The following is a 15,880-nucleotide window of genomic DNA, read 5'->3' on the forward strand; positions in this document are numbered from 1 at the left end:
TCTACACATAAATAACTCAGCATTCTGCTTGCCTGCTGAAAGAACACACCAAGGAAAGGATCTCTGGAAGCTGCTTCTTAGACTGTTTAAGTATTTATTCTTGGCCAGTACAAAAGACCTGATACTAGATAAAATAGACATTTGGACTGAACCACTGCAACAGTATGTTAACTAAAAATAAACTGATCAATAAATAAGGAACATCAGAATTATATTTTGGCGACTTTATTTACCAAGGTCAAAATTTTCAACCATCTAACTGTTTCAACAAATATTTACAGTTCATATAAAGCATGTATTTTTGTTTGGAAATAACCAGCAGAACAGTATTTGGTATTATCTCTCTTACTGTCAGGATGTACATTTTACTCTCTTACCATGTAGATTTTGAAATAAATCCAAAATAACTACTGCATGATAAGTGCTTACTTAAAGAGCAAACCCATGTTACTGTTTCATATGCTCTTTCCCAAAACACTGTTATTTTGAGAGGATAAAAATTTACTAACATTATGTCTGGCAGCATTACATTTGTTTCACTTGCTGAATACAGAAAGAATTGGCCACCATTTTTCATACAGCCTTAACACTTGATAGCTTTTTAAATTATTCCATATGACAAAAGAAGGTAAAAGAACAACAGCACACAATGAGGATCAAAATACCATACAGAGGAGTTATCTAATTAGTTTCGGTACTGTAGGTCAAACCCTGCCCTCTTATACATATGCCGAATAGCGTACACACACCTGATGGTAGACAGGTCCGAATCTCTGAGGTGCTGAGCGCATCCCAAGAGGTGTTTCATTTTTCCTGAAATCCCCCTAACAGATGGCGGAGGCACCAAGCACCTCTTCTGAAGCAGTTTCATAACATAATGACTTTCTCAATCTTGCTCATTACTTTTGATGTGCAACCAGAGCGCTTTTTTTGACATGACTGAGAACACAAATGTCTACTTCAGTTTGGCCTAAAGGAAACGTATAGTGGATCATGTCCATAACAATCATATATTAAACTTTAGAAACAAAAATATTTTTATAGCCTACTAACAGTGTGATTGTGGAACGCAGTCTCATACCATTTGCAAAGAGCTCTGCTTGCTAAGAAGCCCATTAATTCAAAAATGAGTAAAATAAAAAATACTGACTGACCATATGATAAACAATACACATCTAGGGAGTGAGTACGCCTTTTAATTTCATTCAGATCTGAGCTAGCACAACACACACACATAGCTCTAACACCTTTTAATAGCATAGTCCATAGTGCAATTCCCGCTGACATAACTGGAAGCAGGATTCAATCCTAACTATGGAAAATAGTGTATTTATTATTCATGCAATAAGCACTGTATACACATTTTTCTATTTACACCCAAGAGTCCTGATCATGTCAAACATCATTTAATTTTCACCTGAAACAAATCAAAATGATACAAACTAGAATCTCTGATAGCAATAAGATCAAATGTGCAGATATTATCAACTGGGGGGGGGGGGGAAAGCCCTGATCTCTTTTTTTTTTTCCCTCCAATACTCTTTAGGATCCATTTTGTTGCAAGTTGCCTACAGACATACAAAATTAATTCAAATATCTCCTACACCAAAGAGGATCTCATTTGACTTTGTACTACCCATAAAAATATATGATTGAAAATCTGGTTCACAAAATATTCCATTTGTTTACTAAAATGAAATATATAAACTGTCAAAATACGTATATAAACTCAATTTCAGAATTTGTAAAGATCACAATTTAGCTACAAAATATACCAACCATCTACCTGTTTTTAATAGAATATTTTCTTACAAAGATACCATTACTTTGCAAAATATTGCCTACCTTACAAAATTAGTCTGGAAATTTTGCACTACTTTCAGCATATAAACCCTATGTTAGAACCTCATTAAACCCTTTGGTATATGTCTTCAATTTTTTTATTTTACTGTTCTTCTCTTATTTGGTTTAAATGTTCCAAAGCACAGTAGAATCTCCAAACAGAATAAGCCATGCATGTATAATTGTAGATATAATCAGCACACCATTTATTTTTCAATTATAGACGTTTATCATGCCCAGCAACTAAGAACAAACTATTTTAAAATCATTCTCCAGAAACTTTTGTTCACCAGTACTCGTTTTACCAAACTGTGGTTTAAAATAATTGGAGGTGTTGAATTCTCTGAAGAATTATCAACACCTTATTTCACATGCCTCAGACATTTTCAGGACTAGGCCTCTCACTGCTTTCTGCAAAACCTTTCCAAATCTGATAAACACAGCAAACATAAAAAAAAAAAAAAAAAAAAAAACACTTTTAAACTGTCAGCTGAGAAAGAATAAACATAATTTATACCTCTAGCAAAGTATTAGCTTTTTTTTTTTTAATCATCTTTACCTGTAAATAACAACTTACAGGTTAAAATAAAAATATTTACATACAAATAACTGAAAGAAAAAGTAAGGATTGAAAAAACAGTAAGAAATCATATACTGGTTATAAATGTTACTAATAATGTCAGCTATGGCAAGGATTCCATTTCATCCGTATTTTAATTGTAACCAAATATTGCCTCCATTACAAAAGGTATTTGTAGCTCAAAGAAATTCTAATCACCTGTCTGGTAAAACGTGAATGTCCTTTTATTGTAGATGCAATCTTGACTTTAATGAAGTTTCCAGTTGTGCCAGCAGGAATTTTGGTGAGGTTTTCTCGTTCCTTTTTGTACTTTGTCACCAACATGTAAATAAAATCTATATAGTCTTTAAGTTGTGAAATCTAGGTAGAAAAGTTTCATTTTTGACCTTTCATCTAGTTTAAAAAATTCAGTATAAAAAAAATTCTCCTCTGAAATTTAAACAGTCCACAAAAGTTTTACCTTCTTTTCTTACACACTTTTATGACAGTAAAGATCTTTCAAAGTTTTTAGCTCTTCAATTAAAGTTTTGTTTTGATTTTCCAGGACTGCAACTCGATTTTCCAGACATTTCACATACTCTTTCTTCTTTCTACGGCATTCTCGAGCAGCTTCTCTGGAACAGACAGACAGAAGTCACTGTTTATTTCATCTGAGATTTGAGCATTTTATGAGTGTTATAACACTGACCAATATGAGATGAGGGAGTTGGCACTGGCATCATTAGCAGAACAAACTGCAACAGTAGGTGGAGAGCATGAAATTTAGCAGTATCTGCTAACACACATGGTAGTCAATCTGCAGGGAAAAAACAGCTTGTTTTCTCCAAATTCCACATAGCATATTTTGGTCAAAATCTCTGAGGTTTTTACTGACTGGATGCAGCATACCATACTGATGGCACACTCATTTAAATTAGCTTAAATTTAATCTGTCCTTTGAAGACCTATTTTAGCACATTAAACTAACAAATAAAAGCAGCCCGTGCGCATTTACATACCTGTTCTTCATCAGCCTTATTTCTCGTTTCAACTGTGGATCATCTGTCTTACTGGTCTGCGATGTCAGAGTGACAGGAGATGTCATAACCACAGTCTGAGGAAGGGATGTGGTAGTTGGTGTGGTGCGGATCTGGTAAGTCTGCATGTCTCCTGATGCGGCTGTTACAGAAACAGTGCAAGATGTCAAAACGCGGTAGCGTTAGGAAGTTACACTTTCATCCGGAATCAGTATTTCTAAGCAGTTCCAGAAGGCATACTCACTCTGCACGACCACCTGGTTGCTGGGTACGAGTATCTGTTGACCATCTGATGTTTGTGCATATTGCAGGATTGTTGCCCCAGGCTGAGCACCACCAGCGTTTGTCATCGTTAACGTCTGCAGACCCTGCACACCATCTGCGCTTGGACTGGCCAGCTGCAATCCATTTGCGGCAATGGCAACTTAAAGAAAAAGGAACATGCACAAAAAGATTTGTAGCTCTGCATTATAGAATATAGATGGAGCTGAATCTGCACACTGTACATTCATTCCAACTGGCAAATCTGTATCTTAACGCACCACTAAAAATATTCCCTATTTTGAAAGGCTTTATTCTTTGTGACCTTTAATAGTCAGATCTCGTTGTTGGGTTCTAACTAAACATCTACATACTTCATCTTACTGAGGTTTCTTCTACAGGAACTGAGTATCATGAACAATGTAATTTAGATTTACTTTTTTGTAATTCCCATATTTTGAAGATTTAAAAACTTGGTTTTTAACTGCTTTCACTTTCAGACTCACATACAAACACACAGCTTTTTGGTTTGCAAACACAATGATTACTAGATGATAAAATGAAAGAAACAAATCCTTTTTATTTCTCCGATACCACAGGAATGCATTTTCGCCCTAAGGTTTATGCAACTGTATCTTTAACAGTCTTACATTTTGGACTAAATCTAACACTAGAAGACTGCTATTTAAATTATTTTTTCTTGCTGTAAAACAAATATAACAACATTTCCCTTTTACATATTTTTAATGTCGTCTTAATACACAAAAATTAAGACAATGCAGTTTTGAGTTTATCTGTAATCTTTAGATATCAGTTTATTTCCACATAACAGTAGTAGCTTCATTAACTGCTAAATGAATAAACCATCTTTTTTGTTTCACCTTAGTGATATATATCACAAACAAAAACCTGTATTTTGGGAAAAGTTTAATAAAAGTACATCCAGTTAGGTATGTATTTTGTATAACATACTGTACTGTCCAGTGCTCGTCTGGTAGATAGGTGTGGGGACAGACATAGATGTAACAGTAGAGACACCAGGACTTTCCTCATCTCCTTTTCTATCCCGCGTATCTTCAGAAGAAAGATCTTTCAAGATTTTTCTATAAAAAAAAGTTTCCATATCAGCTCTAATAATAGGCAACAGCTATAAATTACTGCAACAACAGTTGCAAAATACTGTTGCTATTTTGTATTACAGAAATAAATGCTAAAATTTTGATATAAAACAGTTTTGGAAATGAATACAATTTTGTATGAGGTGACTGTCTCAAAGTCTTTCTGCAATTATATTTCTGTAGTTTATGAATTCTTGTTTTTTGTTAAATATTTTAATCATTTTATGTTGACAGAGCTAAGAACAATTCAAGTCAGCTACTGATTGATAAAATATTTGCATGCACAATTCAGTGCAAATTCCAGATTTTCAATCATTATCCTCTAAAAGCCTTAGATGTTTGCACTGGTAAGCCTGCAATAATCTGTACCATTTGCAGTAGATTTCAGTAACCTTCAGAAAAACAATGTACTGAAGACACTTTGTACTGAAGTTGTTCTAGCACTGCAGCTGCATCATTTCATTTCAGTAAAAGCTGCACCAGAGTTTCCATCATAAACATTCTTCCAGGGATTTATAACTGGCCTGTTAAGAGATTTTTCTGATTTAAAACTTGATCCTCCAATTCTCTCAAGAATATGCTTTGTATATCCAATTAAAACCAGTTTGCTCTGTCTGCTGTCAGAATAAACTAGGAAACAGATTACTGCAAAAAAGTTTTAAAATGAATCTTTTGCTCTTTCAATACAAAGTAAGGCTTTTTATTTGTGTTCTGCATTTAAGTCTTGCACAGCTTCTCAAACAAGCAATGTACTATGTAACAGCACCCTATGAAAACAGACACATCCCTATTTAAAAGAAGAACCGGCGGAGGTATGAATTTTATGCATCTTACCCCAGGCCAAATGATGAGTTAGTGGTAGTTATATGAAGAGAAAAGCAGAGCTGACAACAGCCGATCCCAAATCCACACCGCTAAAACAGTTCTCTCATAGAAGCTCGTCTTGCAGCTTCTATTTTCCTACCCTGGCTACTTTTATTGAGGATTTTTAACTGCTCTTTTCCACCACCATTTTTGGAGTGCATGCAAAATATTAAAATCCCTCCTAAATGGTTTGCTTTGGTACATAATTCAAGATGAGATAAACCCGACAGAAAGTATTAAGAGGAGTGAACAGGGATAAAATATTCAAAAAACGAAAAGCAGTGGCCAAAGTGGGAACAGTAATCACAGACAGGAATGTCGAGTAAGTTCATAAACTCTTTTAAAATTTTCAGGATGTTATTGTAAAAAAGTACTAAATTTTGTGTCTTTTTAATTTCTAACAAATGTATTATTTGAAAGGCTAGCACACAGTATTTGATTACTTTCCTCATTTCAGTAAAATGAGATCATTAAGTAAAAATGCAGCTGATAAACAATTTTCCCCATACCACCTCTTCTTGGAGCTGATCTCTAGTTTTATTTAAGCCAGTTTCCTTGTAGCAATTGGTCGCTAACATGGCACATTCAAAATGTTTACTGCATAAACAGATCCAACGTATGCTTCAAGAGAAAGAAAATAGCTTAGAGGTTGACAGAAGCTGTCTAAAGAAGCTGTATGTTTATTTGAAACCAAAATAACAAAGTATTTCATATAAAGTACTCACCGGTAAGACGGACGACGAGCTAAGATGCCTCGAGCTTTCTGTGAGGAGCCTATGCTATCTGATGAATCCTGAGAATCTTCACTCTCGGACAAAGACGATACCTAAAAAACACATTCCATGTGGCTATCCTGTACACTACAGAAGAAACGCCCAGAAAAAATTACACATTTTATGAGCTAAAGCTGCACGAAAACTACACAAATGCAGCTATTTGCAAAGAGAATGAAAATGCAGTGGCTTTCTAGATTCAGTGCTATTTAATATTTCTAGCAATTCTCAAAGACTGTTACAGCTAGAAAGGTCGTAATGAAACCAGAACATATTCACTTTAAAACCCAAAGGATGCAAATCTATTAACTCCCTACAAAGAGAAAGCTCAAGAGATCCCCAAAATATTTACTATATTAAAAGCTGAAAAAACCTCCACCATCTGAAGCCAACTGTTCTATGACTGCAGGATTAATCAATCTAGAAATCTAAAAATAACAGTGTGAAGAAATAAAAGGTTTAGCATTTTCATAAAAATCTCATAAGCTTGACTTTGAATTCTGGAATATAAGTTCTGAAGTAATATGAAGATTATATAACAGAAGAGGGGGGGATCCAAAGAGAAATCTGTAAACAAGAACTCGGTGAAGAACTCCAGCTAAGCAAACACTGACAAGGGTTTGAGGAAAGCTACCCCTGTCTTTCTGCAAAATAAAGCAAAATGCTGCTAGAAGACAGTGAATCTTAATAGCTGATCTAGTCTGGAAAGGTGACCCACTTCCACATATAAATTTGTCTAAGGAGGTGACAGGAGTGGAAACAAGAACACCATTTATGTACAGAAACAAACATAAAATACTTAAATTGCATCATGTAGACAGACTAGCAATACATTTTGTTGGTAAGAACACAAGAGCCAAATGAAAACAACATAAATATTTAAAGGCAGCAGCATATCAGGGAGCAAATATGCAAAGCATTAACTATAATTTTATTTTTATTCCATTGTGTCCTTGTCCAGTGTCAATTTTTTCCTCTCATGCTCCTTATTAAATGCAAGCTAACAAAGCGTTTATTGGTACTTATCTGTGTGCCAGCAACAAAAAGTCAACAAGAATGCATGCAGCTATGGGAAAAGTATTTCTCAGTTAACTTCTGCTACAGAGACAAGAGCAGCAACCTGCTATCAACATTAAAAAAAAAAAAAAAAGCTGCTCACTTATTACTTTTTTTCCTGTGAGCTACAAGGCCACAATGCTCATAAATTACCAAAAAAATGCAAGAATACAGTCAGCAGGGACCCTGCAACTAGAACATGATGATAAGGAAAGGGATCAGCAGAGACTCAGGTTAAGACAACCTACTAAAACAGACGTGAAACTGTTTTCAAAGTGAAATGCATTTTCTTTTCCATGATCTGATGTTACAGGAACAATGATAGCTGAAAATGCATTACGGTTTTTTTTCTTGATTTCTCAATTTATTGTCATAAGAATGGATAACCAACAGTGAAAGGATGAGTTACTAATGTATTTTAGTTCTCCCAGTGATTCAGCTGACCAGCGTAGTTATTTCACAGCGTAACTTCAATGCCATGCTGCCCAGAGGGCTCTCTGCAGCCAGGAACCGAACTGCAGTAGGAACAGGCTTGAGTGTAAACTCCCCAAGGCACCTCTCTGAAGTGGCTTGTACAAAAATCACATGGCAAGTGAGTAAGAGACACACAAGCAGAATACTTAGGTACCGCAGAGATGGAATTACAGCGTACACTAGGTGAGTAATCAACAGTTTATCCACCGTCATTCAGGTCTACCCTTTCCAAACACGCATTTTCTTCACTGGATTATTCTGATACTCTCCTTATTTGGGGATTAGGACACACAGATTGTGGGTCTGTTAAGAGCACCAACTAGAGGGTTCAGTTTTTGCTTTTTAAAGGGAGATTTGCTTTTTAATTGGACATAAACTTATGTCCAATAGTTTCATTTCAGCTCTAAAGGCAACTTTAACACTACAAATAATTTCAAGTGTAAATAATCATTAAATAATGATGTACCCCCACAATACCGGATTGGTCACTACCTCTCACAGCAGGGCCAGAAAGGCTGCGCTGTGGCAGAATTAGCTCAGACAGGCCTTTGCAAGTCTTTTCACGTACATAAAACAAGACGCTTGGCTATTTAACAGAAGTTCCGTAGTTACCTGCACTGTTTGCACCTGGGGTGAGTGGATTACAGAAGAGGACTGAGCTGTCTGAATGACTCCCTGGACCTGGACTTGTTCTCCAGGAAGCTGGACAACTGTCAGTGGAGCAGGACCTCTTAGAGACATCTACAACAAACCAAAGGAGCATGAACAAAAGCAGGTGCCCTACAGTATTCAGAAAACGTAGCTACGTGTATGAAAACTAATGGAGAACATGCATTAGCAGAAGCTTCTCTGAAGTCTAATCAAGTCACAGAAGGTATCCTTTAAAGACACTCATTTTTCAGATACGTATCTGTATACGTAGAAGGCTGAAACAGCCACTTACGTGCCTCAGTTTAGGAAGAAAATCAAACAGGTAGCAGTATGTGTGAGAGATTAAAATGCTTCAACTTAAATGCGTTCTTTTCTAAATGAACCATAATAAAGCAGACTTCTGCAGAATCACAGCACGGAGACCTTTACTGAGAATGATTACTTCCATATAACTTCATAAATATACACAGATAAAGCCCCACATTTGTGACAGTTTATTTTTTAAGTTTTGATTCCATTTAAGAGTGCCTTATACTTAAATAATCAGAAATATAAGTGCCTAAAGAGCTAAGCTGCCTGAGTTCCCTGTAAAGTTAATAGGAGTTTATGGCACTAAAAACATCTTAATCAAGATGAAATCACCAACAGGTCTAAGGGCTTAGGACAGATCAGCATAACTACACTAAATTAATGCAGTAGGTAGCATGATTAATATATGATGTTACTGGATTTTTTTTTTAAGCAACCAGTGTAAGACTAAGGTTCAAAGACTTCACAGAGAAGAATTCAGAAGAGTTATGTAAAGCAAAAGCTGACCAACCTACTTCGTGGCACAGGGGCCGTATGAAAGATATCAGACCACAAAGGAAACTAAAGGAGATAAGTTACACAAGCTCCAGACAAGGAAGAAGAACTAAGAGCAGATTTTTCCCAATAAAAATTAAGGCATCTGCTCCATAACGTTATAAAATTATCAATTTCAATTAACATTGTAGCTGAAATCTAGGTCTAAATAGCAAGAAGTTAATTATTACTGTTATCCCTGTACAAAATACTTTTTACATTCTAGCAGATTTTTAATTGATGTTGAATTCATGTGAGCTTTGCATTTTAATATTAAAGTTGCACATGCAGATGCATAAGTAAATAACCAGCTTCCTCACCAAACTTCTTCACCGTTTTTATTGCTCTTGAATATATGAAAAGATGAAGGGATCTTTAAAACTCATATAGCTAACTTTTCATTTAATACTACTCTGGTTATCACACATCATAGTATTAAGTTGCATCGGCAACCTTATATAAAAACAGATCAGAAAAATAGCCTGTAAACAAACAGCAGGATGCTTGCTGATATTCTGTCCTGTCTTTGTTTCATGTGGTTATCTAGATTTTGCATCAAAATCTAAATTGCCTCCATACAGTAAACAGTGGATGAGCTGTTAAACGTCATTGTTTCGCAGCGCTGAGACGCGGCTGTGAGAACAGACTTTTCTAGAAAAATATGCTCTTTCAGAAGCAGAAATTTTAATCAGGAGGAAATTAGGTTAGAGCTTTGAAAGTGATGTTACCTCATGAAAAGTGTGTCAAATTTCCAGCTTCATATGATTTATCACATTAAATACATTCATGTTGGGCTAAAATCCAAGTGTTTCCATGGTGCTGAGCACCCAGGATTGCCATAGCTTACAAAAGGAGCTGTAAATAGTTTTTCTGAAAAAAATAAAAATCAGGTCCTCAATTCATTACTGAGCAGCTCCCACAAGTCAGGTTGATGACTGTTAAAAAGGATGTACAATCTAACAAAAAATGATGGGCTGCATTTTTGCACTGTACCAGCATTGAATTCATTTTGGTTTTTCGAACCCAAGCAATGCTATCAATTTTGTACCGTCCATCATCAGACGAGTTTATTCTTCTCAACTTTCTTTGCTGGTCCTTCTCTGCGTGTTTCTAGAACTCCAGAATTAATACAGTTTGCACATAAAAAGGGCTCTTAACTCCCTCAAATGTTTGCTGAGATTTGGCCCAGGCTTTACCTGTTGAGCAATATGAGAGAGCTGAGCTGCCTGTAGTGTTGTACCTTGTACAGCCGATGTTTGTGAAGCCGCCACTGAACTGTTACTGCTGCTCTTGTGCACCTCTTCCATAATCAACTAGAAGAAAAGCAACAAGTTAAGTTCAGTTAATGATAAATTTGAACGGGAGGTAAGTGCCCAAACTCCACTGATATTTAATAGACGCGCCTAATTCTTTTAGCCTTATTTGAAAAAATTTTAATTAGTGCTTTGTCCTCCTGCGTCGCTTACTGTTAGGGAACAGCACAGCGTATTTTGTCAACCCCCTTTTGACGCGCTGAGCGTTGTTACGGCGTCTGACAGATAGGGAAAACGGAGGAAAGGCGAGGTGGCAGCTCTTCCGCTGCCCGGCGTGCTGGGTCCGCACGGGTCAGGGCCCGAGCGCTTAGCACAGCACGAACCAGTCTCTGAGCCGGAGCCGAGGCGAGTTCAGCTCTAACAACACCTGTAGCTCCACCGTTTGGCAGCAGTGGGCCAAACCTACCCCTTGCCGAAGTTTATTGTCAGTGTTTATTGAATTTCCTGTTCTTTAATGAAAGCAAACCAAGTCATGAGAGCTAGGGGGGGGAAAAAAAACACGTATGCTAAACGTTTATACTAAAGAATATCCTGCTCTAAGCAGAATAAATTTTCCAAAATATTTTATCCAAGCTACCAGCCAAACCTATTTTAAAACATCTGAAGATGCATGAAAACAAAACAGGAATTCAAAATCGGACTATAAAGAACACAGGTTTGAAAGATAAATAACATCCTTTTAAACGCTGCAAAAGTAACTGCATCTCCATATTCTAAAGTCATTTCTCTCATTTCCAACATTTTATATTTAACTGTTCAGCTCTACTTGACAGCCCTCCCCTCCCCAAAAAATGGGGATTTAGAGTGATGTAAAAATGCATGCTTTTAGGTGGGGTGAGTGGGTGGACCAGCCTCGAGCATTAAAAGATGATCGGTGAGTGTTAAACATTTTGTCACAGAAGGTTTAAAACTGTTGAAAGGACAGTTGCTATGAGACTGGAAATTACATTTCTTTCTGTGGAAATGTGAGTCATTGATTTTTCCCTACTGAGATAAACCACAGCTCTTGCAGCTTGACGTACACTTAGAGGGTAAAAAGTTAATGTACATGAAGACGAGGATCTTGTTCTCGCAGTCCTTACTCATCCGAGGAGTCCCACTGCACTCACAGGACTCCCCAAATAAGCTCCTAAAACAGGGCTTTGCAGGGAGAAAACCGGTCAGACATCGATGGTTTTAAGGCACACAAAACTGCCTTCTTTAGAGCCCGGAACGAACGTTTTCTGACAACATGATACAGCTTCCCAACGCACATATTTCTGCAAACGTAAAACAATTTACCCAGAGCTTAAGGTGAAGCAGGAAAAGGAAGGATTTATTTGGGAAGAAAAGGTCTATCACGGCAGGGCAGCGCCCCAGCTGCTCCCCGCCGCTGGAAACCTCCAGCGAATCGACGCCATCCCAACGGCGTTTGCCAGGAGTATCGTCACACCGGTGCTGCTCCTAATGCGAGAGCGCCTTCCCCGCCGCGGCATCCAAGCATGAATCAGAGGGACGAGGAGCCGGAGCGACACGTTACTCAGCTTCGTACTACTGATGCTTGCAAGAAGCCAGCCCCAGTGCAGGAGCAGAGCAATGCAACTCTAAGATATTTTCTTTTTTAAGTTCCTACTGCTCTAGAGCTCACCGGCAACTCTGAAGAGTGTTTTGGCCTTTTTTAAGAGAGAAAACTGACGACTGCAGTAATTTAAACATAGAAATAATAAATATAAAAAAAAAGAAAAGCAGAATTCATGACAAGTATGTATAAGGGAGTCAACATTGTATACCCTCCAATTTAATTTTATTTTTTTATAAAGGAAAATGTACGTTTTGTAGCTGTGCAAATGGAGCTTTATTAAGTGTCAAAAGTAAACAGGGCCCTGTCAAACTGAAATCCAGTCAACAGCAAAAATTAAAAGAAATTTCCAGTGCTACAGAAATACCCAATTCATCTCTGTAGTGCTAAACCACATTCTCTGTTTCTCCCTCTCTCTTTTACTGTTTTTCTCTGCCTTTTTGTCCCATGAAAGGCTCACCACAACAGCAAAATTGACTGCGATAAACAATGAAAGCAAAAGATATAAAACCAACCACTCAAAATAAACAAACTGGGAAGAAAGCAGAAAGATTTTTGCTGAGCTTCCTCTAATTGGTGTGAAGCCCTACTTACACAAATAATAGATAAAACATTTCCAATAATAAATGTGTTTTTTAAGTTCACTTCATCTCTACTTGCTCTGTAGTACTTAACTAAACATTCACCCAACATCTATCAGTTTTCATAAAAAATGGATGTAGAAAGCCATTTTAACAAGATGAAAGCTCTTATTGCATCTATATCTTCCGCTGGATAAAGAAGGTATAATACACTCTTCAGCCTGCACAACTGTCACACAAGAAGATTTTCACATGTCTCTGTCTTGTTAAAACAACCAATTTAGCTGAAGAAATATGAACTTTCCATTGGGATGTTCTTTCATGAATACCTGAAACAGTGATTTCTATCTATGCAGCCTTCAGAAAGACTGTTCCAATTAAAAACCTCAATCTGCACATTCTCAAAGAAAAAGTACCAAAGACAGAAAACGTACTGGTGTTGGAGCTTTTTACACCACAGTTCAAGCTACCTCCGACAGCAGAATATGTTTAGCTGAAACCAGTAGTTTGAGGTGGAGAGAAAGTTTTGCGTGTCACATGGAGTACAGAAAGTAGGGAATTCAGAAAAGTAACACCTGATATTTTATTAACTGGAAAAAAATAATTGAAGCAATCTGTAGGAAAACCATTCCTTATAACACGATAGGCAAGAATGGTGCTTTACAGAAGAAAAACAAGGCCTCCATGCAGCTACCTCTCCAAAATATTGTAATCTAAACGAAAGGACTCTGCGATCCAAGCAGAACATATTCGTTCTAAAGGACTTTTAAAATTCTGAGAACAGCCGAAGACACTCACAGCAGTCTAAAACTGAGTTTGAGTCTCAAACCTATCTTAATTTTAAACAGAAATAGAATGAATAGCATTTCATTGTGAGCAAGTTTAATTGATCATTCCGCAGCTCACTCATACCCCCTTCTACCATGTGGCCCACATTGAACCACCATGCAAGAACTGCTAAGAAAATTATAAATGACTGTGAGGGAGTATCAATTAAAGAACAGACAAACCAACCCCATTCCCACAACTTTGAGTAAGTGTGACGAAAAATGGTCCAAAATTTTAAAGAGACACTCCGCTTACAGATATACTGTCCTTGTACAGTAACTATTTTCACAAGATTTTAAATTGAATCACTCTTTATTTCAGTGCCCCATCTGTAAATGGTACACCACTTTCTAGTCCTCACTATTTTGTTTTTGTCGATTTAGAATGCAAGTTCTCTGAAACATGATTCTTTCCAGTTAAATGTTCGTAAAATGGCTAAAATAACAGATTCCTAGCCTCAGATGAAGCTTCAAAACATAATCAGGAAATAAAAAATAAGATAATGAAATATAGAAGCGGTATGTTAAGGCAAAGAGATGTGAGCTATACTGCAAGATCACCAAAGGAAGAAACTAAGTTTGGTTTGGCCCTTTTAAATCTATCAGAGGAAAGGCCTAAGTGATGTTTCAGTATTGAAATATTTTAAGAGGCAACTGATTTTTTAAAAATTTTATGAAGTCAGAAATCAAGGAATACTGGATACAGAGCTTTAGTCTCAAATACTGAGTAACAATATTTGAAATACTGAAGTACATAAATTACAAAAAAGTAATTTAAAACATTTTGTGGAATTATATTCAAGTAATCCAGTGAAAATTTGGATTCTTTAAGGTCTCAAAACATGCTGTCTTCCCAAGCTATGACAGTTAAAACACTATCTGCTTTATCTGCAATTAAGACTCTTCGTGAAAGTTTTCCTCATCCAGAAGACAGTGACAGCAGTCCATTTTTTCCCCAGAAATCGGTGAAAGACAGAGGCAAACGAGAGCACATCCTACACATTCATGCCAGAAAGCAAGCGAGAAGACTCGAGCCAATGGACCAAGTTACAGTTTTGGATCCCATTTTACCAATACACAAACGAATACACCTGAGAACTTCGGGAGTGCTTTCCACACGTGTTTTCTTACACGGACACAAACCCGCCCCAGGGCTTCTGTGATGAAACGAAGCTTGGTTTGCATTCCCGCAACGAGCAGCTTCAGAAATAAAAGCCCACAATCTGACTCAAAAGAACGTACGCGTCGCATTGACACGAGGGATCTCGGCGCTCGCGAGGGGGAAGCGGAGCGAGACCATTTAGGAAGCGCTTCGCGTCCAGCCGCCTCGATCAAAGCGGGAGCTCGCCGCTCTGCGCGTCGGGCCGCTGCGGCTCAGAAAAACCGGACGGACTCAGAGTTAACGTAAAAAGAAGTAACCGCCGCTATAAGCACATAACCAGCCTTATTCCCCGTGCACAGAGGGCTCCCGGAGAGCGAGCGGGTGCCGCCGCGCAGGCGGAGGGCGGCGGGCAGCAGGGCCGGGCCCGCGGCGGGCAGCGCCCGCGGGGAGCCCCGGGCTCGGGCCCGGCCCCGAGGCGCCTCGGCCGGGCGGGCCGCGGCGGCAGGAGCCGGCAGAGGCGGACAAAGAGCGGCGGCAGGAGCGGGGCGAGCCCCAGGCCGCGGCCCGGGCGCCTCCCCCGGCCGAGGGCAACGGCCGAGCCGCAGCCCGGCCCCCGCGAGCGGCGGGAGGGCGCCGGCCCGGCCCGGCCCGGCCCGCGGCGGCCCTGAGGGGAGGCGGGGGGGGGAGGGGGAGGGGGGGCGGCCTGGCCCAGGCCCGCGCCCGGCGGGGGGGGGGGGGGGGGGGCGGACAGCCGCCCCCTCCCCCACCCCCGGCCCCGGCCCGCCCGCTGCCTCAGCGGCGCCCGCTCTTACCTCAGAGGCCCCCCGGGCTCCGCCGCTGGCCTCGCGTGGGGAGAGCCGCCGCCGCCGCCGCCGCCGCCGCGCCCGCCGCCGCCTCAGGAAACCGGCGCCGCCGGCATCGTAAACACGGCAGGGCCGCTCGGGACGCGCGCGGTGGGCGGGCTGCGACCATAGAGTCTCCCCGGAGGCCTCGCCTAGAAATCCCCACCATAGAGTTCCTG

At 39.2% G+C, this 15,880-nt stretch overlaps 1 protein-coding gene across 2 annotated transcripts; it reads right to left on the reverse strand.

The window, feature by feature from the left end:
• Positions 1-209: 209 nt before the first annotated feature.
• Positions 210-15,272, reverse strand: ATF1 (activating transcription factor 1). Of its 2 annotated transcripts, none has more exons than XM_013960921.2 (8): positions 15,000-15,264; positions 10,675-10,791; positions 8,597-8,725; positions 6,407-6,507; positions 4,672-4,802; positions 3,683-3,862; positions 3,421-3,580; positions 210-3,036 (listed from the first exon to the last, which is right to left on the reverse strand). In XM_013960921.2, the coding sequence occupies exons 1-8, from the start codon at positions 15,006-15,008 to the stop codon at positions 2,892-2,894; spliced, it is 972 nt and encodes a 323-aa protein (XP_013816375.1). In that variant the 5' UTR covers positions 15,009-15,264; the 3' UTR covers positions 210-2,891. The 2 variants fall into 2 exon arrangements, with proteins under 2 accessions (XP_013816375.1, XP_013816372.1); XM_013960918.2 differs by lacking the exon at positions 210-3,036 and adding an exon at positions 3,044-3,218 and having other exon boundaries at positions 15,000-15,272.
• Positions 15,273-15,880: the final 608 nt, after the last annotated feature.

This window comes from Apteryx mantelli, chromosome 33 (genome assembly GCF_036417845.1).
Source record: "Apteryx mantelli isolate bAptMan1 chromosome 33, bAptMan1.hap1, whole genome shotgun sequence".
NCBI classification, from domain to species: Eukaryota; Metazoa; Chordata; class Aves; order Apterygiformes; family Apterygidae; genus Apteryx; species Apteryx mantelli.